This window comes from Cynara cardunculus (assembly GCF_001531365.2).
Source record: "Cynara cardunculus var. scolymus isolate 2C chromosome LG 14, CcrdV1, whole genome shotgun sequence".
Lineage (NCBI taxonomy): Eukaryota > Viridiplantae > Streptophyta > Magnoliopsida > Asterales > Asteraceae > Cynara > Cynara cardunculus.
In genome coordinates, this window is record NC_037541.1 from 3,754,559 (window position 1) to 3,780,513 (window position 25,955).

At 34.8% G+C, this 25,955-nt stretch overlaps 3 protein-coding genes across 5 annotated transcripts; 1 reads left to right on the forward strand and 2 right to left on the reverse strand.

Moving 5' to 3' along the window:
- The first annotated feature begins 6,255 nt into the window (after positions 1 to 6,255).
- LOC112526664 (CBL-interacting protein kinase 23) lies at positions 6,256 to 13,363 on the forward strand. The gene is made up of 15 exons (XM_025137042.1): positions 6,256 to 7,007; positions 7,970 to 8,032; positions 9,824 to 9,895; positions 9,988 to 10,095; positions 10,179 to 10,259; positions 10,375 to 10,428; positions 10,514 to 10,639; positions 10,936 to 11,025; positions 11,207 to 11,326; positions 11,403 to 11,528; positions 12,202 to 12,318; positions 12,425 to 12,481; positions 12,556 to 12,630; positions 12,886 to 12,961; positions 13,092 to 13,363. The coding sequence occupies exons 1-15, from the start codon at positions 6,834 to 6,836 to the stop codon at positions 13,166 to 13,168; spliced, it is 1,416 nt and encodes a 471-aa protein (XP_024992810.1). The 5' UTR covers positions 6,256 to 6,833; the 3' UTR covers positions 13,169 to 13,363.
- A 639-nt stretch (positions 13,364 to 14,002) lies between these two features.
- LOC112526693 (transcription termination factor MTEF1, chloroplastic) lies at positions 14,003 to 15,059 on the reverse strand. The gene has a single exon (XM_025137081.1). The coding sequence runs from the start codon at positions 14,989 to 14,991 to the stop codon at positions 14,089 to 14,091; it is 903 nt and encodes a 300-aa protein (XP_024992849.1). The 5' UTR covers positions 14,992 to 15,059; the 3' UTR covers positions 14,003 to 14,088.
- Positions 15,060 to 16,213: 1,154 nt separating this feature from the next.
- LOC112526338 lies at positions 16,214 to 24,004 on the reverse strand. 3 transcript variants are annotated; one of them, XM_025136606.1, is made up of 7 exons: positions 23,298 to 24,004; positions 20,978 to 21,363; positions 20,813 to 20,880; positions 19,624 to 19,698; positions 17,454 to 17,543; positions 16,945 to 17,121; positions 16,214 to 16,597 (listed from the first exon to the last, which is right to left on the reverse strand). In XM_025136606.1, exons 1-7 carry the CDS (start codon positions 23,951 to 23,953, stop codon positions 16,547 to 16,549), a joined length of 1,503 nt encoding a protein of 500 aa, XP_024992374.1. In that variant the 5' UTR covers positions 23,954 to 24,004; the 3' UTR covers positions 16,214 to 16,546. The 3 variants fall into 3 exon arrangements, with proteins under 3 accessions (XP_024992374.1, XP_024992373.1, XP_024992371.1); XM_025136605.1 differs by having other exon boundaries at positions 19,642 to 19,698; positions 20,978 to 21,471; XM_025136603.1 differs by having other exon boundaries at positions 20,978 to 21,471.
- Between the last annotated feature and the right edge of the window lie 1,951 nt (positions 24,005 to 25,955).

Genomic DNA, 25,955 nt, shown 5'->3' on the forward strand with positions numbered 1-25,955 from the left:
GTTATTTATTTTTTTATTACGATAAACTTAAGTTAATATTTAGAAAAAAAAATTATTAATTATATCATAAATTTTATTTGATATAAATTAAATGAAATATTAAATTATATCATGGGTCCATGTGGTTTGCTATACAATTCATTTTTCAAACCAAGTCCCCATTATTTGTATTTTGCTACAAATTAGGTCCTTGACATTGACATCGTTAATTTAAATCCGTTAACTCAATGGTAAATAGGTCATTTTATTTATTAATTAAAAACTCTCTTTAAAAATGTAAATAGTAGGGGGTGTTCGGGATTGCTTATTTGAAATAACTTATGTTTTTCTACAAAAGTGCTTATCAACTTATTATAAGTTAGAATAGTTTAACTTTTTCAAAAACTCTTCATTGCCGGTTTGGCACCGGTAATAAGTTATTTATTCAAACACTCAAAACTGTTTATTACTAGTACCACATCAGAATAAGTCAATAAGTTATTTTTATAAACAATCACAAACACCCTGGTCATACTTACTAATAAAAAAAATCATACACCAATCCGAAATTGCCACATGTCTCTCACCCTTCTCTTTGACCTACAACTCATTTCCACCCTTCCCTCCTACACTGGAAAACTTCAGCCATCTACTCCCATTGTCGGCCAACAACCGCCACCAACCATTTACCCCCTAATCAAGACTACGCCCCATTTAGCCCCCTATCAACCTCCATATCCTTCCAGATCTAAAACCAAAACCTTGATGAAAATCCAAACCCTAACCCAAAAACACATCAACGTTCATTTCTTCATCGTTGAAATCAAACAAGTCACAAGACCTAACTCAAACAAACCCTTAAACAGTTCCAACCACGACAATTACACTAAGAAAATGGTTAACGATGATGAGCAAAAAAGATTGAGGGGCTAATACCATACTATCGCACAACTCTTCATAGTGTCATTAGTACCATACCCCGACAAGGACATGATGCACGTGCCGACAAGGGAAAAAAGTTAGACTTAACGTCTAGTGAGTTCAAACAGCTTTCATCAATAACATAAAATGGTAAAACTAAAAAATATTATTTAAATCATTACTTCCCAAGTGAAATATATGTTTAATATAAAAACACATCTTCCCCAAAACCCACCATTTTTGTAATGATAACTCGGTGACCAACGCACGCGGTTTAACATGAAACCAAAAAACCAAAACTCACACAAGAGGAATAAAACATCAAATAATCCCCATAAGAGGAATGAAAGTGCATTAGCATCAAATAATCCCGTTAAGAGGAATAAATCATCAAAATTCCCCCACTTTATTTATCAAAAATGTCCAAAACCCCCGAACATGGATAATTTTCAAGATTTAATAATCAACCATCAGATAATCAACACATTTGATAAATATCAAGGAAAAACACTCCAATACATCAAAATAGAGTTTTTTGGCATGTACATAGTTTTCACAAAGCAACTTGAAACTCACATTGTTAGGTTACGTTAAACCTAGGTTCCAAAATCCAAACTCTGGCTTTCATAAATGAAGGTTTCAGGTTCACAAGTTTGTTTCTCCAAAAATCTTCTCCGAACATAAGCCAAGCCTAAAGATGCACCAAAGATCAACCATATAGTTTAAATCCAAGAGGAATTCCAAACTAGATCTCAAATTACTCAAAAGAATTTTTATCTTCAGAAATTGGAATCTCCCTTTACAGATCTTCAAATCCTTAATATCCACTATCCATTTTCTCCAAAACCTTCCAAAACCTTCCAAAAATCGAGTCAAATAGCTTAAGAATCGTTCCCATGAAGAGAGAGGCGAAGAGATGAGAGATGGTGAGCAAACCCTAGCCAAAAGAGGCTTAAAAACTCGTTAGGGTTTTTGACGACTTGGGAAGCGACTTAAGTCACTTGGAAAGTCGCTCGAATGCAAAGTATATCTCTCAAGAGTCTCAGGCGACTTGGGAGGCCACTTAGGTCACTTGGCAACCAACTTGGCATTCTAATTTGTATTTTAAGTTGTTTTGCGACTTCTCAAGCGACCAAACTTGTATGGGAAGTTCTTTAATGTCTCAGAAGACTTTTGACACAACTTTTCTCCATCCCAACCCAACTAAGCCATTACTCTTGATTTAAATGCCATAAACATTCAATAGTTGTTAGACACCAAATGGCTTGCTAAAATAAATCTATACCCTAAAACCTGCAAAACATGAGTGTTACAGATAAGATGTCGGAGATGAAGAGGAGCGAGATAATGGTGGATCAAAGATGATTTCTTTATGTTGTGCAAATGTGGGGGTCGGAGATGGGTTCAAAAACCGGAGGAAGATCGCCAGTGATGGGGAGTCCGATGAGATGAGAAAAACATCTATCTATGTATGCGGTATGAGGAAACGGTTTCACTGGTGAAATCTCAATTTTAATATGAAGGGACACATGGCTTCTTATAAATGGTGGTTTAAAATGAGTTTTTAATGAATAGGTAAATTTGACTAAAATATCCCTTACTCAACGGATTATATTTAACGATAATAGTGTCAATGATTCAACCTGTAACAAAACACAAACCATAAGGACACTCAATGTACTTATTCTGAAAGACAGATTGTATGAGCAAACCACAGAGACCAACACGGCAATTTACTCTTTAATTAATATACATATATAAATTTCAATTTTTGTTTTACATAAAAAAGAAAAAATAATACATTTTTTAATTCGACTTAAAATAGAACATGTTTTTTGTATTAATGTGAACGAATCTGTAGATATGTATCGAATAAACTGCATAAAATTTTAAAAATAATCAATACATAATCATGGTGTCAAGGCTTGGGTTCGTTGTCACGTTAAACCCTATGGCTCCACTAAGGGTTGGCTTGCATGTAATGCGTTATGGCGTGTTACGATACGTTATGGCATGTTATGACGCGTTATTTTGTAAAGTGTGAGGTTACTTATTTAATTTACTCAAAAGATAATTTTATTTCTTATTAATTTGTTATGATTTATTTTTTTTATAAATTATCTATAACGAATTAAATTCAATTCCATTCGAAATCTTATAAACCAAACAGGCCAAATATTAGAAGTTCTTCCAATTCCAAATTCTCCCATTAACTTCAAGTCATTCAAAAAACATTCTATCAAACCAAACGGACCCTTAAGAGCCATTTACCAAATGTTTATCAGGTAAACATGGCAAGGACTGAGAATCTTACTCAGTAAGTAAGAAAAACTCTTACCCGATAAACATTTACCTGACAAAAGATGTTTACCAACAATCCATTTTGACGACCAATAATGTTACTAGATAAAATACCTGAAGACGATGACTCTTACCAGTAAACGCTCAATATATAAGCGTTTGATAAACAAACACTCACATTATAAAGTGACATATACTATAAGAATTCTAACATTAACCTTAGTTGATATAAATTCATTAAGTAAAAGAACAAGTGGGTACTTTAATATGATACCAAATGCTAGACTCCAATGACTTTGTCTTTATTTGTCACCTAGTGGTGGTGTGACTCATGCCATTGGAGTGTCTACATAATTTATGGATTTGGTTATTCCATCGTAAATCGAAAAATAATTGAATTTCATATTTATATTTTATTTAAATTTAAAAACAGTATCGTTTTCTCAAAACCACATAAAACCATATTATAATATCGATTAAGACAAAAAAAAAACACTAAATTCGAGATATATCTCGCTGCATTACGCGAATACTCTTCTAATTCTAAAAATGTGGCTTACCATTATTTTATTATTAAATAGTCAAATGGATTAATTTTTAGAATAAATTACAAATCTCACTTTTGTCATTTGCAAATCTTGCAGGTTTAGTCCCCACAATTTTAAAATTATAAAATCTTTCTTGCGGTTTTGATTTTTAATTTAATTTGGTTTCTAACACTAAAGGAGGCTTCGTTAAATAACCTCGTATGTGTTAAGCATGCGAGCAATCTCATCATTTCATCTGTTTCTTCATTATTTTTTTACTAAAACGCATGGACACTGGAGTGTGGCCTTTCGCCCCCCTAGAAAATGCCAATGTACAAGTTCGTAATGCATATTTACAAGTTTGGAATAGGCAACCTTAGGACAAATATCCCCTATCCTCACCTTTATTCGACAATTACCCTTCAAATAGCCCGTTCCCTTTATGTTCTTCGATAAACCCCATCTGTTATAGTTGTTGTTCGATCCAAACATCCCCTCTCCTGTAGTTTTTGTCCGATCCAAAAGTTCGTTATGTTAAACCATATGGGTTTTACAGGTTTTCTCCAGTAACCCCCTGCATATGTGTCAAACTTCCATGTTTATAAAAACTGGAGGCAAAGTTTGTTTTGTAAGGTCTCCAACTTGATTTTAACGAGTAAGAGTAGGATTTTCCCTTTGACATAATCTTTTTTCTTTACAGTATATAATCAACATTCTTATCACCTCAATAGGATTTAGCCCACACCTGATTAATAACACAATCAGATAACATAATAGTTGAAGTTGCACTTTTTAACACAAGAAAAAGGAACAAAAATGATGCTTTCAAGATCACATCAAGAACCAAAAGGTATTTAGTCTAGCGGTATGTGAGTCATTGGCCTCTTAAGAGGTCAAGGGTTCACACCTCACCAAATGTTAGGAGAGTGTGTGAGTTTATTTGTTCTATTTGCTATATATAAATATTATATACTTCAAAAGAAAGATCACATCAAGAATTGCAATGGTGTTTCTGGTATAAAAAGCATTAATCTTCATGCATAGTCTTCGTGTGTAGATGAGAAATGATGGTAAAAACCTCAAAAAACATGCAAGCTCCATTTTCGTTTGGGTAATAAGAAAACGATAAAAGGAAGAAATGAAGAACAACTCTTTCGTTTCATAATTTTTTGTCTCGAATATGTGCTTCACCAGATAGAACTTAAGGGCAAGAAGGTGTGTGTCATGAATTACGGGTGTTAATTAAGAAACAGTGGTAGGGGCAGGTTTTGCTTTTGCCCCCTCCATGGTTAATATATTTGTATCCTTGCATTCCTACCTTGTAGATTATAAATATTAAAAACAAAACAAACAAATTGCTCGCATGTGAGAGGCACGAGAAATCATTTAACGGGATCTATCTAACAACCGTTGAAGCCAGAGATCAAATTAAAAACAAAACTAAAACCATAAAAAATATTTTATACTTCTTAAAAGTGTAGGGACCAAACCTATAGGATTTGCAAACCACTAGGAAAAAATTGTAATTTACTCTAATTATCATTTATTTTGATTTTTTTATCTTATAAATGCTTATATTAAAAGGAAAAAAGAACCCCACATCTTTTAATAAAAAAGAATTTAAAAATAAAACCTAGTACTGTTTAACAATTAATAATTTAATTATTAGTATTATAATCATGTTTATATCTCAATCAACTAATTAATCCCATGTTCAATTTCAAAAGGTTATCCATCATCATCTTGAAGGCCTCATTCCTATCTTATAATTATTTTACATTCATTTGTTTTTATCGTTTTCATAATCAACAATCTCAAACGTAGTTTACGGTTTCAGATAGGACAATTTATGTGAGTTGGTTATTCTGATTTAAAACAATCATCATGATGTGTGGCAGAAGATGAAACATAAAATTAGCGTGCCAAGAAAATACTGATAAAGATGGTTAACTTTATTCATACAGGTCTTAGGGGGTGTTTACTTGCGGCTTAATTAAATTTATTGGTCTATCTGTCATATTCGCACAGCTCATTTGGGTTGGTTACTTACTGCTTATTCACACAGAACATGATTTTATCACATATATAGAATGGTGTGTTGTCCTCATTCAACCACAAAAATGACACCCTATCCCTTATTTAAAGCACCAGCTCCTTCCCATATGAGACACCTCATCATCGACCTCCTTATGATATTTTGTTTTGATGTTCAAATAATTAATATTAGGGGTAAATCGGTTATTTATGTTATTCAGACTGTTGGTTCAGATAAAAAAAATAAAAAACAACACCCGTTTAATTAGACAGACAAATTTATCCATACAAAATTTAATAAAAAATTTAGTAAACAACCAAACAAATTGGTCAAAATATTACATCTAGAAGGTTGGATTATCACTTTGTAATTAGTGAATTTTATATTATACACAAAACCTTATAAGAATGCATGAGAATATGAAAATGGAAAAATTGCAAGTTAGCAAATTTAGTACGCCATTCAATTATTGAGATTTCTACGAGTGTCAACCCCCCTTCGTTTCGCCCTCCATTTTGTTGTTTTTGGTACCACAGAGATCAAAGATTCCCAAAACCCCCATTTTCCCCAAAATTTGGCATTTCAAGAATCCTACCCATCTTTCTATGTGAATGTTCATCTTTTCTGGATGAAGCCTGTTCGTATTTTGGTTTCGTTTTTGGCTGATTGCGATGGTCTAAGGTTGGAGGATCGCGAAGGAAAGGCTAATTCGTTCTAGGGTTTCTTTTTTTTCCTTTGTGTTTCTTAGTTTCCTTTTAATTTATTTGAATTTAGAGAAGATGAGTGTTGTCAGATCTCAAGTTTGGCAACCCTGCAAGAAGAAGAGATTATATCTTTGAATAGAAAAAACTAAAAATTGTTCACAAAAACGCTGGGAAAATGGATGGTATATGCATCTAAACTTGATGTTTCTTTCGATTTGGGGAAAAAAGAAGATGAACAGTACATTTTTTCGAGAAATCGTCAAAGATTCATAGGGATATACTTGTATATTTCCGTATAGGGATATAACAAAAGGTGGGGTGTTTTAATATACTTTAGATTGAGGGTTAGAGGGAGGTGATCGACAGATGGCATCGTCGCGATCGTCGAGGACTAGAGTGGGTCGATATGAGTTAGGAAGAACGCTTGGGGAAGGGACCTTTGCGAAGGTGAAGTTCGCCAGAAATACTGAAACAGGTGAGAATGTTGCTATCAAGATTCTTGACAAGGAGAAAGTTCTCAAGCATAAGATGATCAATCAGGTTTGTAGTTTTTCTTGATACGACGTTGACTTTCTAGTTTAGTTCTTTATCCAAGTGCTCCAAATTAAATCAACTTTCATGATTTCGTTCTTTTGTATCCTAAGAAGGCAGAACTGCAGAAGGATCATATTGAATTTTGATATTTTGCTGATGGGTATTGCTATATGCACCCCTCCTTATTCCATAATCAGGTCAAATCATATATTGAAAAGGTAAAAAGTATGTCTTGACGTTAATGAGTAGGTAGAGGTCCATATAGCCTACCCTTTTGCCAATATGAGTTTGGGTGATGCTATATGCACCCCAGTTTATKTCCGAATAAAGTCAAATTATGCATTGGAAATGGAAAAAGTATGTCTTGACGTTAATGAGTAGGTAGAGGTCCATATAGCCTACCCTTTTGCCAATATGAGTTTGGGTGATGCTATATGCACCCCAGTTTATKTCCGAATAAAGTCAAATTATGCATTGGAAATGGAAAAAGTATGTCTTGACGKTAATGAGTAGGTAGAGGTCCATATAGCCTACCCTTTTGCCAATATGAGTTTGGGTGATGCTATATGCACCCCAGTTTATGTCCGAATAAAGTCAAATTATGCATTGGAAATGGAAAAAGTATGTCTTGACGCTGATGGATGTGAGGAGGAAATTAGTAGGTAGAGGTGCATTTAGCAATATACGGGGAACATTTAGCCTACCCCTTTGCTAATATGAGTTGGGCAGCAAAATAATCAGATTGTTTATCTGTTGTTGTTTAATTTGTTATTTAGTTCTACAGTTGCTTTCTAAACTCTATGGCTTGGTTCTTTATAATTACATACTTGTTCTTTATGGCTGTTCTCTAAACATTGTTTAGAAAGCCAAAAGACAGTCCTTACTCCTTAGACTAGTTCAATAATTATTTCCTCTGTGTTTTTTGTGTTTGCAGTTGTTTTTGTAACATTTCTTTTGGGCAATTGCAGATTAAACGTGAGATATCAACGATGAAACTAATCAGACACCCGAATGTGATTCGTATGTATGAGGTTAGTTGATATGTGGCTTGAGACATTTTGACTACTAATTTACTAACATTTTCACTTGCTCTCCTTCAATTTGATCTAAATTTAGAGTGCTATTTTGATTTTTGCTCTTACAACCTCCATGAAATGTCATTAACCCAAAATTAGCTTTTGTTATAGCCGTAGTTGGTTACTGCATCTGCAGAAGATATTTTTTCCTTATGAGATTCTTTATCCCAATATAGAAAGTTCTTTTTTTCCCATGAGGTGCTTATACAATGCATATACGGCATGAGCTCCATCTTTTTTAGTCGAAATCTGTCTATGGAATCTCTGCTTTAATTGGTGGAATCCTGAGAATCACTTGTTTCATGAGAATTTATCGTTGTTGCCCTTTTTCTCATATCTTAGTTGATTAAATAAACTAAGGATTGAAGAAATTGAAAGGTTATGAAGATCGATAGGGGGAAGAAATGAAAATATATCTTCTATTCCTAGGTATGTTGAGATTAGGTTTCCTGCATTTATTTTAAATATTCTTGTAGCATATATAAATTAGAATCTTAGCATTAATTACACGTGTGCATGTATTACGCCACACTTAAGCCCTATAAATCATCAATGGTGGGTGCAGATTGGCATATCTGTATCAACTTAGGAACATTCCTTTTTTGCCAATTTACCCTAGATAAAGTACTTAGTTGCTTGTCATAAATTAGATTCCTAGCATTGTTACGCATTTCTAAATGTTTCACACGTAGGCACCATGGTTTTAAAAATCATGTGAGGCTTACGCCTTGAGGCGAGGCGGTCCAAAACCACACCTTAGGCGGTGCCTCTTGGACCCTGGATGAGGCTTACGTCGTGGTTCAGTGAGGCGTGAGGCGTACACCTCAGATCTGCTTTGATAATGGTTTTTTTTTTTTCTTTTTTATGACCTTTATGGCAGTAGTAGTACTTTTCTTTACAATATAAGTGTTTTTTATCTTAAAAAACTAAAAGTCAAAGCCCAATGACCCCAATGCGTACTTTTAATATTTTAAAACAGGTTCTCCTCTCAATCAAAGAGTGTGGTTTGACCCTTCCTCTTCCTCCAAGCAACCAATTTTTCCACACCCTTTCAGCCTATCTTTTGGTTTCACTCTTTCCTCGATCAAGAACCACTGAACCAACGCCCTTGGTAATTTAGTATTATATATATTGTATATAAATGTGTATATATTTGTGTAGTATATATATATATACATATTTTGGTGTACATTATATTTCCACCTCGGGGCTTACGCCTCGGACCGCCTCGAGGCTTACACCTCGCTTCGTTTAGGGAAAACGCCGCGAGGCCGGATTCATTTGGCATCTCACTTCAGGGTTTTTTAACCCATCTTTTTCCATTTGTAGAAATCTAAAATTTGTGATGTGGATCATGCAAATACAACTGCAGGTGATATAGTATGGAATGGTAGCATGTTTATACCAGGTAGTAACACTAGAATAGTAAGGCAAATTATTGAAAATACTTTCAACTTGATTGATGAAAATCTGAAGACTTAAGCTATGCTTCTAGGCTGCTTCTTTTTCCATTCTTAATGATATGTGCAAGAAAGATCATCTCTTTTCGGCATCCAAATAGTTGGAAATTCAAAACATTGACACCTTTTGAGATACATAGCGTTATCAACAACTTCAATCTGTCATTGGTACAAGTTCTCTTAATGTTTGTACTTTGCAGAAGATTGGGTTCTTGATACAAAGAAACAAGTTTTCAGTTGATGATTATGTTGCAACTCTTGCGTGACTAAAGCCTCTCTATTGTAGGTTATGGCGAGCAAGACGAAAATATACATTGTTTTGGAATTTGTCACTGGTGGTGAACTATTTGACAAAATTGTAAGTTGATGGGAGCTTGGAATTTTGCATGCCCTTGGTGACATATTTCACAATTGGATACTAATACATGATTATGTCCTTGTATTCTTCAGGCAACTAGAGGCCGACTTAAAGAAGATGAAGCAAGGAAGTACTTTCAGCAGCTCATTAATACCGTGGATTACTGCCACAGCCGGGGTGTTTTCCATAGAGATCTTAAGGTCATCTTTCTTTCTAACCGTAAACCACTCTTTGTTTTTTAGTAAGTTTATGAATAGGTTCCATATCATGTTAAATTTTGCAGCCGGAGAACTTACTTTTGGATGCAAGTGGATGTCTCAAAGTTTCTGATTTTGGATTGAGTGCACTGCCACAGCAAGTTCGTGTGAGTGTTGCAGTTTCCATGATAAATGATTTGAAGCATAAAATTCAATTATAAATGATACCATAAATATAAATTAGGAGATTTTGAACTCAATTTCTGGGCATTCTTCTTGTAGGAAGATGGCTTACTTCACACAACATGTGGAACACCAAATTATGTTGCTCCTGAGGTAGCTTATTTATTAATCACATATGAATGGATCACCGATCATGATTAAGCCACTTTTCTCAGGGTTTGGTTCTGTACTCCACTAGGTAATCAACAACAAGGGCTATGATGGAGCCAAGGCAGATCTGTGGTCATGTGGTGTAATACTTTTTGTTCTTATGGCCGGGTATCTTCCTTTTGAAGAGTCAAACCTTATGGCTCTATACAAGAAGGTATCGTATCTGTTTTCTTTTAGAACGTTGAAGACTCGATATGTTTAGTGGTGTCACAAATCTAATGAGCCTTTTGAATTCTATTTTGTACACTATTCCAATATAGTTTCATAATCAACATCTTCAAACCAAATGAATGCCGTTAAGAAAATGTTTTTGTTGGTGATATAAACTTCAAATCGGATTTCGTTTCATTTTCTACTTGTCATATCCAGGTTGTAATATAGATTGTGGGTGTCATCTCTTATATACATAATTTTTCCACTTAATTTTTTCCCTTATATATTCAATTGCAGATAAATAAGGCTGACTTCTCATGTCCTCCATGGTTCTCCTCAAGTGCAAAGAAGCTAATCAAAAGGATTTTGGATCCTAATCCTGTGACAGTATGTTCACTTGTCCTTGCGTTAAAGTTTAAAATTGCTTTGTGTGTGTGTGTGTGTGTGTATGTTTGTGGTGCATATGACAGGATGGGATTTAACGGGTGATTGGATTTCAGATCATCAACATATTTTATAAATTTCTTTTAGTCATAATGTTCACCAATTATATATGAATATTTGACAGCGAATCACAACATCTGAAGTCATTCAAAATGAATGGTTTAAGAAAGGATACGTTCCTCCTAGATTTGAACAAGAGGATGTTAGTCTAGATGATGTGGATGCTATTTTCAACGAAGCCGGGGTATTTCTGCTCACCTATCACTTCAAAGTATACCCTGTTTAATGATGCTCAGTGAGTTCTTTTTCTTGGCATATAGGATTCTCAGGTACTTGTTGTGGAGAGGCGGGATGAACGACCCACGGCACCTGTCACTATGAATGCTTTTGAGCTTATATCTAAATCTCAGGGCCTCAACCTTAGTTCTCTTTTCGAAAAACAAATGGTATCTTTAACCCTTCTCATCATTTGGTTTATAGTTTTAGATTCTAATATGTTAATGAGGCCATTGGAGAGCAGCATATCCTGCTCAAATTTTTGTAGTACGATCATATAAGGGTTTTTTTTCTTTTCATCATTAGTAAAAATGTTACTTTGTCTATGCTGATATGTCAAAAGAGAACCCAAAAAAAGCAGAAGAGAACCCCTATCAACCGTTGGATCGAAAGAGTAGATGGCGCAAATTTGAATGTAACTGCCCCTTTAATGGGGGATCTAATTCTGGTAAAATGTAACCGCCCCTATTATCCACCACCGTTTGATTAAAATAGATGGATGGTTCGGATGGGTTGCCTTGTCCTTCTTTGGTTTAGTGTTTCTTGAACCACCCCTATATATGCATACATACGTACACTTTATTTCTACTACTTTGTAGCATCTTTTCTTCCTAATGAGTACACTATTTTGCTGTTTCGGATTCTTTCAGAAAAAAAAATTAATTTTTTTAAGGTATATAATATTTATATACGTCAAATTGAACTCACACAACCCTTGACCACTAAGAAGGTTGGGTTACTAGGTACCACTAGGCCAAGGTTATAGTTGCTAGGATGAACTATGACCTTATTGACTATGGAAGTTATAGTTGCTAGGATTAACATCGTGCTTGGGGTGGACAGGGACTTGTGAAGCGTGAAACAAGATTTACGTCAAAATGTCCTGCCAATGAGATTATCTCGAAAATAGAGGAAGCTGCTTTGCCTCTGGGATTTGATGTCAAGAAAAACAACTACAAGGTGATAAGCATGTTTTCTAATCCCTTTAGCTTCAATTAAAAAAACAAATTAAAGTTGCTTTATTTTTGGAAGCCGGTGTTAAACCACCCGTTTTATTGCACTATAGTTGAAACTTCAAGGCGAAAAGACTGGACGCAAGGGCCACTTATCTGTTGCAACGGAGGTATGTTTCTTCCTAATTCTGCCATGTTATTTCTAGAGAAAAAATATGCTCAAAAATGGAGAAATTTGGCCCAGATTTTTGAAGTGGCACCTTCCCTGCACATGGTTGAGGTTCGCAAATCTGGAGGAGATACATTGGAATTTCACAAGGTATGTTGAGTGAATTCACAAGTTAAAACAGATTCTATCGGCATTTTGGTATAAAAATGTCGCCTTTTTCTTGTTGGATCTCTTGTCTCAAGTCTTTGCATTCATGGTTTTTTTTGTTCTGTTTCTTTTGCTATAAAAATGTAACCTTTTTCTGTTTCTTTTTCTTGTTAGATCTCTTGTGAGTTTTACAAGTTAATTATATCTTTCTTAGACGAAAAGTGTTGTAACGATATTTGTGGGTTTGTGATAATGCAGTTCTACAAGAACCTTTCAACTGGATTGCAGGATATTGTGTGGAGAAACGGAGACGAAGCCAATGGGGATTTGACGGGTTAGTTGGATTCACATCTTATTTTGCCCAAATCTTGCTATTTGATGGATGGGTGGATGGATGGAGAACAAGTTTCTTTCTTTCTGTTCTGTTCTGTTCTGTTTTATAACTGCACTTTTTTTCCTCATAGGTGCTGCACCTGCTGCACCTTCTTCACCTTCACCTGCACCTTCTTCACCTTCTCCTGCACCTTCACCTTCTTCATGATTTGGATTATTGTTTTCCTCTGGAATTTGTCTGTACAAAAGATTGATTGATTGGTCCTTCCTTCCTTCCTAATTGAGGATTTTCTTGTTTCATCCTTTATTACTTCAACAAATAAACACTCTGTAATCTATTGGTATTTAAATTGGTGACTTTTATTATTAGTGTTTTATTTTCATTGAAATGTAATGGTTATTCAAATTTTTGATTGCAAACCACTTGGGTTGTGGCGTAATGGTCAAGGCTTAGGGGGATGTTGTGGAAACTTCATATTCCCGGGTTCAAATCCAAGCTCTGGCAAAACCCTTGTGTCCATGGAGGTTCACCGATGACTCCAATACATTCGTGGTCGTCCGGGGATTAGTGAGTGCAAGAAAGCATATCCGAATACCCATGGTTACCCAAAATATTGGTAGTAGAGTTCATAAATGGAATTTGGAAAGGGAATCAAGCCAGTTAGAGCTTTTGGAGGTCTGGGATTAAGTAGCAGATGATCTGTAGCATGGATGGGAGAAAGGGCTAGCTCGGTTGCAGTTAGGCTACCAGGGTCTTATGCTCGTAAGGGTTGTTTACTTAACATTTGCCGGGTAAGTATCTCTGGTAAGGGCCGTTTATTAAATGCTTACTGGGTGAGCATGTCAGTGACCGAGAATCTTACCGGTAAGAGGCATAGCAAGGACCGATGATCTTACCCGGTGAGGGAGAAGACTCTTACCCAATAAGCGCTTATCAAGAATTTATTTTTGATGGCCGAAAATGTTGCTTGATAAGGCTAGTGGGATGGTGGCTTTTGTCACAAAATCTGCTTACATCCTACCCCTCGGACCCTGACTTTGATTTGGTTTATATTTTCTTACAAATTTCCAAATAAAAATTGTAATAAACAAGATCCATTTTCAAATACTTACAAAAGGAGATGGAATTTACAGTTTTTTGGATCTGTTCCCCTTCTTCAATAACTCTGCAAACTCATCATCAGTGGTTTTGAGTAAAAGTGGGAGAGGAATATGAACCCCACATTCCACAGCCTCCAAATGCCTTGGCTTTATCCTCTTCTCCAAACTAAATGCAAAATATTGTGGGAAATCTTTCAATTCACCCAAATCCCTTCTCATCTCCCTTTCAAAATACTCGAATTTTGGCCGATAGTTGTTTTCGAGACTGAACGTAAACAGACCCGGACACCTCAACACCATCTCGACTGCCTCCCCTCTCGAAAACCCGAGACCGATCAAGTAGTCCAGCTTTGGAATCAATGTGTTTTCCACATTCGACACCAATAAGACGCAGTCTTGATAAGCCAATGCCTGCAAATCGCGAAATCCGAGTCTTTGCAAGTAAGAAAGAGCAGGCTCTAGTTGGTCTTTAGCACTTGAAACAAGAAGTCTTGGGCATTTATTGATCACTTTTCGGTAGTTGTGATCTGGGATTTTGAGATTGTGCGATAGGAAGTTGAAAACCGGGAGGAGGTCGGTGGTGATGGTGGCGGTGAGGATCTTGGGGCACATTCCGATGATTCTTGGGAGGTCTTTTTGTTGGATGCCTTTGGATTGGAGGAAAGTGATGATGTCGTGGATGGAATTGAGGGTGGCGGAATGGAGAGACGGGTTTTGAGCGAGTGCTTTGCCGGAATCGACACCCATGACTTCGAGGCACAATATCTTTTCTTTGAATTGGAGGGAGAGTTTTGTGTGGGTTGGAGTGTAGAGTGGGTGTTTATGGAGGAGGGTTTTGGGTTTTTTCGATAGTTGAGGGGTGTCCGTTGATTGTTGTTGTTCTTGAGGAGAGTACGAGTGGAATGCCGCCGCGGCTGCCGCTGCGGCCATGGTGGTTTGTGGTGGTTTTGGAGGGGAGAGGGTGGGTTTTGGGTCACTTGGGTTACATATATCTCTATTTATCTGGTTTGGGAGGTGGGAGGGTGGGGGGAGATGAGATGGGTGGTTTTGGTGGAAAGCTATTGGCTGTTGGATGATTTTGTGGATGAGGTTACTTCCAATCTTTTTTGTGAAAAGAACCACTCAGCACCTCAACTTTAACCTAATGTACATTTAGACCCTTTTAGTTTATCAATTCTACATTAACAAGCCATTACGTAAAAATTTATTGTAAATGGTCAACTGTATTCCAAGACATACTGTAGAGTATAGAGTATCTCCGGTAACTATGTTATAATATAAATTTTCGTGATTCAAGAGACGAGACAAATAGTATTTTAACTTTTTTCACCAATGAGAGGTATTGAAAACAAATGTTCAGCTTAAAAATAATATTTTATTAAATGTATTGAATATTTTAATAATATAGTTAATATTTGAATTGTTAAAATAAAGTAACCGTTAGAGTTAGTGTAATTGTTTTTAGAGATTTTGACTTTTGATAATCTATCTTAAAAAAATTATAGCATAACTGTTAAAGATGTTTTTATATCATAATTTTAGAGATGCACAAAAGAGTCCAAGCCCGATCCAAGCTAGGCATCATGATCTAATTTGACCAAGATTTTTGGGACGGGATTAGGCATAGGCCATGTTCGAAAAAGATTTATTTCAAAGAAAATTATGTATAAAATGTATTGTAATACAAGTTTTTATGTATATATTTGACATGTCTTATTTTGTAATTACTAAACAATAAACAACATTAGAGAATATTTTAATAGCAACCTCGTCATTTTATTTCAGTCTTAGGGCGGTATGACAATTGCTGAATGGTTCAGTTAGAAGGATTAAGTGGTTAGAATGATTAAGAGGCTTTCATGATATAGTGCAAAATGAAATATAATTGTTTGATAATTATTTACAGTGAAATTAGGACGTTGAATGATTAAGAGAGACCCATGATACAAAATCATTTAGAGGGTTTTATAACCATTAAGAGGCAGACCTTTTTTTTTTGTCAAACAAGATATACCTCTTAACGATTCAAAGACTGCCTCTTTATAAAACGATTACAAGGTAAACAAACAACCCCTTAGCGTTACAAAACACCACTAAAAATAGCACAATTTGGGTCACAAAGAGCTTCCATTAACACATTCCCAACAAAATACATTCAAACAAAACCTTCATATTAACTTGCCAAAAAAAAAACACCAACATCAACCTTCATTTAAACATATGATTTCAAGCTTATTAGTCCAAATTACTACTCTCATCACTCTCACAAGTTAAACACAGAAACAACAAAAATTACAAGTAACTTGTCAGAATTACCATCATCATCATCCCTTCAAAAACACACCAAGCCTGCAAATTCTTCTGGGGTGGTCATATATGTATATATATATATATATATTGAAGCTACACCCTCCCATTATGTGTGTGTATATATATATGTATCTAACCATATCCACACAGATTCTTGCATCCGAATTTGTCGCTTTCATAATATAGACGAACGAACATCTTGGGATATAAAAGCAGCCCATGCATCCTAAAGCAAAAAACACAATATCAAACAAGTTATTACAACATTGTATATACCACTGAGTTAAAAAGGTTTGATTGAGTGAGCTCCTGAACCGGGTCACTGTACTATCTACGTCAAATATAGAGTAAATTATGTTTTTAGTCCATGTGGTTTGTTAGAAATTGCAACTTTTGTCCTTGTCTTTTTAAAATTACGGGTTTCATCCCTATGGTTTGCAACTCATTTATTTCATTCCTGTGGCTAACTTCTACCTTTAAGTATGGGAGACAAAAACAACAATAAATAGTATATCATAAGACGAAAACAACGTATTTTTGTGGGATCAGTCAAAAAGAAAGAGAGAGATTTACCTGTAGGATTGGAAATGCCTTCTCAGCAACGTATTTTTGTGAGATTGTCGCGCCTCGTTGCTGAAGTTTGTCGGGGTGTAGACACAGTCGTGCTTTCTGATAAGCCTTCTTCACGCTTGAGCTATCTTTGAGGTTTGTTAACAGTATCATGTTCCAGCCACTACTTGGCCATAGAATCTACGTTCAATCACGAGTAACAATTCAATACTGAATGAATAGACCTACTCCTAGCGCAGAAACGGCTATGTTTGGCAAAATAACTAATAAACTAGTTGTTGGCTGATCTGATAAGATAATCATGATTCGTGTTTGGTAAAAAAAAACCAGTTGATAAGCTAAAAGATTACAATGTAAAATGACCTAAAAGTACATGTAGAAGAACTAGTTGGAAAAAAAAGGGTTATTGAAACGCTACTTGAAGTAGCTAATTCAAAAAGCTAGCTCATGGCTAACCAAACGGCCAAACGGGGCTTTTTCAATAAGCTCAAGAAATAAGATAATCCACTTACGTGATGTAGTGTTGATAGAAGCAATCGGATGTCCGGTTCTTTCACATCAGACCACAACTTTATATCCTCATCCAGCAATTCTAGTTCCATCTGTACTAATACATTAGACAAGTGTTAAAAAGAAACTCTTTTATTGGAAATATTAGCAGTAATAACAATAATAGAAATTTTCAGATCATTTATAAATCCGGTCTCGTTATGTAAAGACACATTTCCATTAGTGGAAGATCGTCAAGTTCAACCATAGATGCAAAGAGAAGAAACATTATATGAAACTACAAACTAGTATGATATGTAGTTACGCCATGGCTTGTTAGAGCATCTCCAACGGATTCTTTGTAATTTCTCTAAAATGGAGAAATATAGGATAAAAACATCCAAAAAGAAGAAAAAAATTACATTCAACTTCAACAGTTTCTTCATTTTGAAGATTTCAGCATTAACTATATTTATTAAAACTAGAATGATACTCGTGCAATGCAGCAAGATACATATTGATTTTAATATTTCATTTTATATCTCAGTCGATGCTATAATTGATCTTATGTGATTTTAAAAATGCGACTATGTTTTTATTTTTAAATAAAATATAAATTTGAAGATATCATAAAAATTTGACGAAAATACATCGATATTAGTATCAAATTAACTATTTAAAATCTCTCATTTTTTGTGTAATTTTTTAATTCAATTTTTTTATTATAGTTTAATTTAGGTTCAATAACAAAGTAATTTAGGTTCGATTTTAATGTTTAGTTTTAAGAAAGCGATAATGTTTTTATTTTTGAATGAAATATAAATTTGAAAATAGCATAAAATTTTGAAAAAAAAAATAAATTGATATTAGTAACAACTTAACTTTTTAATAGTTCTCTTTTTTTTTGTGTAACTTCTTTAATTCAATTTTTTTTATTATAATTTAATTTAGATTTAATGACAGAGCAATTTATTTTTAGTTTAATAATATAATTTTTTATAAAGATAATAATTAAACATTCTGTTATAATTCAATGATTATCTTAATTATATTTTAGATTTTCAATATTTAAAATAGATGTTTATCCTGTATTTGATTATGTTTATCTGCAGTTAGTTACACGAATTTAATAATGAAGCTTTAATAAGTTGTACTTACGCAAAATTACTTGTAATCTTGAATTTTAAGTAATATGCATCAATAAACAGTACTTTATGCATAAAAAATGGTTTTTAAGAGTTTTTGTCAAATGCTTTATAATATAGTATAGATATTCAATACATATAATACCCCAAGGAACTTTCAAAAAAGGTTATATAAAAAGATACTCCCCCCTCCCAAAATAAGTATCCATATTTCTATTTATATGTCACAAAGTAGTTGTCTAGTTTCAAAAAGTAGATAACTGAACTTCCAAATCTACCCTTAACTAATACACAAATATTCTAGAGTTGATAAGATAGATAAATTAATCAAAGATAAAGTTGTCCTTTGGTTAACTAAAAACTGTAATAACTATGCATGTGCCATTTCTATTGTGGACACTTATTTTAGGACACACTGAACTTCATGAGTAGAAACAATAAAAAAAAATACATCTGTCTCTTCATAATAAATTTTGGAGAGTTCCCACATTTGGAGATTTTTAGGCTCTCGCTCCTAATTTCTCCATTTTGGAGAAACTTTTAGAGTATCTATTGGAGCAAAACTTCAAAATCTCCATTTTGGAGGATCTGATGGAGATCCACCATTGGTATCTCTCCTTTAGTATCTTTAATATTCGCTTAATAAACCACAAGGGTGGTGCCTGATTGGTTTGAGCTTGGCTCCAAAGGTTAAAAGTACCAGGAGGTCCCAGGTTCAAATCCAAGGAGGAATAAAAATCCTCTTGTGGCCACGGAGGTTCAAATGCGGTGACTCCGGGCTATCTGCAAAGCAGGTGGTCGCGCCCTGGGATTAGTCAGCTCACATAGCGGGTTGGATATCCAGGTTAATCAAAAAAAAAATATTCGCTTAATAACGGTTTACATTATTACTGATTTAATTCCTGGTCCAAGGCCTGCTATGTACTCTATATATTAATGTAGAATAACCTAGAAGATTTCTCCGGAAAAAAAAACCTTATTTGACCATCCCATCATATAAAAAAAGTGTAATCTACTATGTCCGCTTGTATCACGAAAGAAAATTAACCTGGTCACACGGGCTTGCATCTTTTTCCAGTTGTTGTAACGATTCTTCCGTTATCCATTCCTTTTGCTTATCTAACTGCAAATGAAGTTTAGAGAAGATGAGTGTTAATGCAGTAAAGCAACCATGACAGAAGATGCATATTATGTTCTTTATCAAATTAAATGCCAAATCATATCATGCCTCATGGTATCCACTAATCAGAATTTTTTCATGTGGTGGCACCATTTGACTATAAAAAATGACGATATTTTTTACAAAATCATCATTGGTTTGTTGGTTAGTTCCTTGTTTTTTGTATGTTAGGTCCTGTGTTCGAGTCTTTTATCCCAAACTTTTAAAGAAACATAATAAACTTGAAATTAAAAGCTAAAAACTAAGAAAATAATAGGATTTGAACACTCACCTGGAAGGAAAGCACTGACCATGCAAACCAATTCTACTAAGAGAAACTTGTGTTATTATCATAGTTTTAAGGAATATATGGTAAATAATACGGTGGCACCTTTCACGACCCTAGAAAAATTTACACTACGACGGAGGAACAAAACAGTTTGCCCGTGCCACAATATAAATTAAGTTGTCTGTATGGATTAAGTGGTATATATGAATTAAATTGTCTATATGGATTAGGCTAAATAGCCCTTTATCGCATTGCAGATGTTGCCTTTCCTTCTTTTGGTAGGTAAAGGCGTTACACTTTAGATAACTTGATAGAGTATCTCCAACAACTATGCTATAATTTTTCTATAATAGAGTTTCAAGAATCAAAAGCTCGTAAAAAGAATTAGACCCATCTCCAACAGCTACTTTATTTCAACAATTCTAGCACTAAATATATTATTAAAATATTTTATAAATTCATCATCTCGATACACTTTTAAAAAAACTTCATAAAAATTAGTAATACATCCAACCTCATTGATGGAAACAATTAAAATAATATTTCTCTCTCTCTCTCTTCAACATTGAGTTTTAGAGATTTCTCCAAATTTGGAGATTTCTACCTTTTCTCTCTTCTTTTCTCCATTTTAGCATGCAATTTAGCATAGATGTTGGAGCACCAAAAACTCCAAAATCTCTACTTTAACATAGCTGTTGGAGATGATCTAAAACCCCATCAAACCCAAATCAATAGACAGCTTTTTTTCAATTAGCACAATCACATTATGAATCCACCATATATATTTACCAAAGGTGATTCTCTTGACCCATATCTGGCTATATGCACTTCAGGAATCTCATTTACACCAGTCATTTCTGCAAAACAAACACAACATATGAACTGCAAATTAGTTCTATAGAATCCTGATATGTAAATGCTACTTCAAATACATAAACTCAATAGTTACATCACCTTCTACTCCAACACACATGTGTTCTTCGGCTTCTCTTTTGTTCCATTCTTTTTCTGAACTACTTGTTTGACACTTTTCTTTAGCCCAAGCAATTGCTTCATCTATACCATGCATTTCACCTATCCTTTCCCTGTTACTAGGATTTATTTCAATTATGTAGGAGCTCATAATGTCATCCTCTTCTGGATCAATTTGTTCATCCTCTTCCTCCTGATAAAAAGAGGACACTACTGATGCTGGAGAGTTGACTTGCAGATCCTCTATGGACTCCTTGAGACTGTTATATGAATTCGGGCCAAAACTAATTATTTCTGGGGATGAGACCCTTCGTGAGAATCCAGAATCGCAGCCTTTAAACCTCTGTGTGCAATCACTTTCGTGGTTTCTAGCAAAGGAACGACAATTGCAAGGTGAATCTAGTTGCCCATCTGCCATTTGTTGTACCTCATGCATCTTCTCTGATGTATTCCATTTAGATGAGACATTTATTGGCCTTCAGAAAATTGGAACTTTTATATAAGGTTGACTACTTTCATTTATCAACCCTTTTGAAGCAAGTGTATATATATATATATATATATATATATATATATATATATATATATATATATATATATATATATAAAATATGTGTGTGTGTGTATTCATCATGAATAAAGCTATATGTGAATACATGGAATATCAGCAGCCTTATAGATCATCATACCGATTGATGGGCGAAAATGGAGATAGAACATAAGGTAGGAACCCTCATTGAACCAGTTCTATGTGGGTCTACCTTCCCTCTCTTATGCATTTTAATATAGCTTAAATCGAAAGTCTGCCAATATCCCATTTTACATGTAATCAGCTGTTAAAGACTTGAAGAGAAAAAAAGATGTTGCAAGCACAGGGGTCAACCACAAGATTGTCTAGTAAGGAAGTTGTCGAAACCACAAGGGTGGTAGCATGGTGGATAAAGACAAAGGATGATAAAATCAACCCAGGTCCGAATCCTGCCAGGCTGCCATCTACATATGTGCTTGTGGCCACTGGGAGATTTACCTTAGAGCTGTAGAGCCGTGATTTGCCATGAGATTAGTATGGGCGAAGCCTAGCATCACCCATTTTCAAAAAAGGGAAGTTGTCGAAATGTATTGTGGAGATGTTACTAAGGGTGATGTGTCACAAATGGATTCGTCTTTTGGATTGGCCACCGGGGATACAAAGAGGTTTGACAACAGGGGATATTGTTATTATTCATACATCACAAGTGTTAAACCAAACCAAATGAGAACAGCATATCCCACCTAGAGGTGGGGCCGGGGAGGATATATATGTAAGCTGACCTAACCCCCACCACAAAGAGTATTGCTATGAAGACCTCGGCTTGTGAAAAGTGTGTGAATATACATCACAAGTATTATATCAGGAAACAATGAATTTATGAATCAAGAATAGTAGAGGTTCGATAACTTAGAGATCCCAAGCTCAGATATCAAATTTGTGCATCCAATTGGAAATAAAAGATCCCGTGTCCCCAAATCCTATGTCCTACCAATTACATGAAGACACATCATTATTTTATTTACTACATATCTATTTAACTCATTTTTATTCTCTCTCCTCGATAAAGTCTTCACATGATTGGTGGACATATAGGGGACAGGAGATTTTCATTCTCCAATCAGGGGTGCATCCAACAGTCAAACAACAAATATATCACCCAGGCAATGTGGTTTTTCAAGCTTCAAATAATATTTATACAAGGAGTGTGCACATTCGATTGGTGCGGAAGGTATAACCGTTACCAGACCTTTCAAAACGGTTTGGTTTGATCTTTTTAGTGGATTCGTTACCAAATTTGAGCGACCGTTTGCCGTTAAGATCTTTTTCGGCCTTTTTTATTATTCGATAGATGATATAGAACTAAATCAAATACCAACAAAATCTCATACAAAATGAACTCTTTAAACCCCTACCCAACAACAATTCTAATAACTTTTTAGCAACTAATCCAACAGTTGTATTAATCAACAATATTATAATTAATTTCACCTATTCGTAATCAACCCAATAGGAACCACTTAAACACTACATAATTGTTTGGACCTATTTGTCAATAAAATTAAAATCATCCATTAAATTGGTAAACCTATCAAAAAACGAGGGTGCTAAGTGATAGTACTCTTAACAACAGGGGCTCATGCGTAAATTATAAACCTCTAGAGCAATGGCAGAAAACAAATTTAGAAGGTCAAAGTGTAATAAATACGAAAAAGCAGGGGCAATTATGAAAATATGTTGAAGAAAAAGGAAAATGGCGATGGAGTACACTACCTGAGCTTGGAGGCAAAAGAAGAGAAAGAGACGTCGTCGTCATCCATAACCGCCGGCCGGAACGGACTCAATTCCTCCGAGCTCAAGATCGACGACGATTTTGAGTTTGAGTTCGTCTGCGACTTAGATCTCGACCTCGACCTTCTCGGATTACCAAATATATCACTATAAAACTCTTCTTCACTCCTTCGCCTTCCTCCTATTGTTCTACTCGCCGGAATTCTAAACTCCGGTAACGTCCGATCACTCCTTCCACCGAAATCCGTATTCCCTTTGGGTTTCCTGAAAATATCTTCATACACCAAACCAGTCGACCTAGCGAAATCGGCTTCAACGGAGTATTGGCGGGAAAGCACGCTGCGAGGTGGACCACCGAATACATCATCAAAATCCTCAGGATTTAAGGCTTCGTAAACATTCTGTCGATTGTTTTCTTCCGTCGACCGTCGCGGAGGGAGGTTGTTGGGTTGTTTTGCTGCCGTTTTTGATCCCATTCTCATCCTCCATGATTCGTCCATTGATGAGACGAAGCACCCAAAAGTAAGTATCGTGAAATAGGGTTTTCGGAGAGTGGGATTGTAATGAGTAAACACCATGGTTTTAGGTATTTGGTTATCTGGAAAGTAAGCTTGGAAGGAGGGGCCATGGGAAATCATTGATGTTTTTCATGCTTGGGGACAGTGGTATGTGAAAAAGATTGCTTTCCGATAATTGTTGCACTTTTTGAGAGATAATGACATTACAAATCTACATTTTTGCTCCTCTTTTTATATCAATCTGGGTTTTTTTTCACTTTTTGATAGCTAAGATTTTGGAGTTAAAGCAAAATATAGTTTATCTGAGTCTATACTACCTTATAAACTAGATTTATCAAAAGTCTTAAAAACAATTTTTAATACATAAAGTACTATATATTTATGCACAAAGTCTTTAAAACAACTTATAATACATTAAGTATTGTTCTTTTAATCTACAATTAAAATAACATACAGTATAAGTTACCAATACACATTATTACTTTTTCTTTTCATGTTTCCAAGATATTTTTAACATCTTTCACTCATGCTTTCACCCTCTCATACCTCTATGTCTTCTCCTCATCTCCCAAGGTGAGATTCAAACTCATATTCACCGTGAGTTATTAAAAGTTCTCTCATTTAATTGCTCTAGAACTCTCAATCTCGTTCTCGATCTCTTGATTATTTGCTCTTGGTGTAAATCGAACACATTTGTGGAGTCGTTTAAATATGTTGGATTTTAAATATATTGGAGTTTAAATTGTTATACAATTTTTTTCATCGATAGACTGTAATTGGAACCATAACTCTTGTTTATTCAAATTGTATTAGTATGTAAAGACCAAGTGTAACTTATATAATCGTTAAATCTTCTTTAATAAAAGAAACTTCAAAATCGTTAAAATTCACAGCTCCCGCCACATTGGGCGGGTACATAACTAGTTAAATATGATTCTGGTAGGTCATTTTGTGAAATTGGCGTGTCAGCTTCCAAAATCTCCTTAGAGTATCTCCAACAGGTTTTTCAAAACTGATAAAAATAAAATTTTACACTACATTCTCGAGATTCATTTTACGACTAAAGTGGAAAAAAATCGTGTTCTTGAAGCTCTTTTGGAGAGGATGACAAAGGAAGTGGATGGAAAATATGATTAGACTACGATACGCTAGAAATCATGAACGGTATCTGATTTGATATATTTTAATGGGTTATTATTAAATACAGTATTCTTATTCTTATTTTCATTTCCTGAAACCGACTACCCATCCCCAAAATTTAAAGGGTGAAAATGGTATAAGATTATTGAGTTTTAGGTAATTTTATAATCCTCGTATAGAATTTGATCAAAACGACATTTGAAAACGATACGATGATCTCTGTAGCGTTTTTAGTATTTTAAAAGTATTAAATAACAGTTAATGACTTATAGGGTACAATTTCGTTCGGGCCCATTGCACCCACCACCAATAACAACAACATCCCTTTTACCCCACCAGTCATAGGTGACGGCCGCCATTCACGAAGTCGACGATGAAAACCATTAAGGGTATTTTTGTCAATTTATTATTTGAGCTTTGCACAAATAAACACATTTGTAAAGATTGGTGCCAGTAGCCACAACTAAACAAAATAGTCTCGTATTTACAACAGTATTAATTCTATGATCTATAACCACGTAAGTTAAGGATGTTGTTCCAAATTTGTCGAACATCCCTAAAAGGATCAAGGGTAGAAAACGTCAAAATATATCGTACACGATCTATCTTCGAACATCTTCATTTTAGGTTCGAACAATTTATACCAAAACCAGATCGAATCATCGCAAGAGAGAAAAGTCACTTGCTCATTTTCTCTTCTACAGAACATATCGCAAAGACGGTGTTCCTCAGTGACTCTCAGTAGGCTTTAACAGTTGTTGTTATTATCAGATATGTTCACGATTAGAATTTAAATGTAGACGTTTCAACACCTAGTCCAAATTTAACAATCTTAAAAAAACCGAACTGATCTAACCAACAACTTGTCATAACCAATGACGTTTTGTATCTTCATATCAACTTTATGAAGTATTTTATCATATTCAAAGCTCAAACACTTATGATATATTTGAACATATTTATCAGTTAGTTTTAGAGAGAT

What these genes read in the sequence shown, in the direction of transcription:
- LOC112526693 (XM_025137081.1), bottom strand. Translation starts at nt 14,991, where the DNA reads ATGGCCGCAGCGGCAGCCGCGGCGGCATTCCACTCGTACTCTCCTCAA.
- LOC112526664 (XM_025137042.1), top strand. Translation starts at nt 6,834, where the DNA reads ATGGCATCGTCGCGATCGTCGAGGACTAGAGTGGGTCGATATGAGTTA. An exon ending in TTATGGCTCTATACAAGAAG is followed by an intron (nt 10,640 to 10,935) that starts GTATCGTATCTG and finishes ATTCAATTGCAG; the next exon opens with ATAAATAAGGCTGACTTCTC. An exon ending in ATACATTGGAATTTCACAAG is followed by an intron (nt 12,631 to 12,885) that starts GTATGTTGAGTG and finishes GTGATAATGCAG; the next exon opens with TTCTACAAGAACCTTTCAAC.
- LOC112526338 (XM_025136603.1), bottom strand. Translation starts at nt 23,953, where the DNA reads ATGATTTCCCATGGCCCCTCCTTCCAAGCTTACTTTCCAGATAACCAA. An exon ending in TCTTTTGCCTCCAAGCTCAG is followed by an intron (nt 21,472 to 23,297) that starts GTAGTGTACTCC and finishes AATTTTCTGAAG; the next exon opens with GCCAATAAATGTCTCATCTA. An exon ending in CATGTGTGTTGGAGTAGAAG is followed by an intron (nt 20,881 to 20,977) that starts GTGATGTAACTA and finishes TTTGTTTTGCAG; the next exon opens with AAATGACTGGTGTAAATGAG.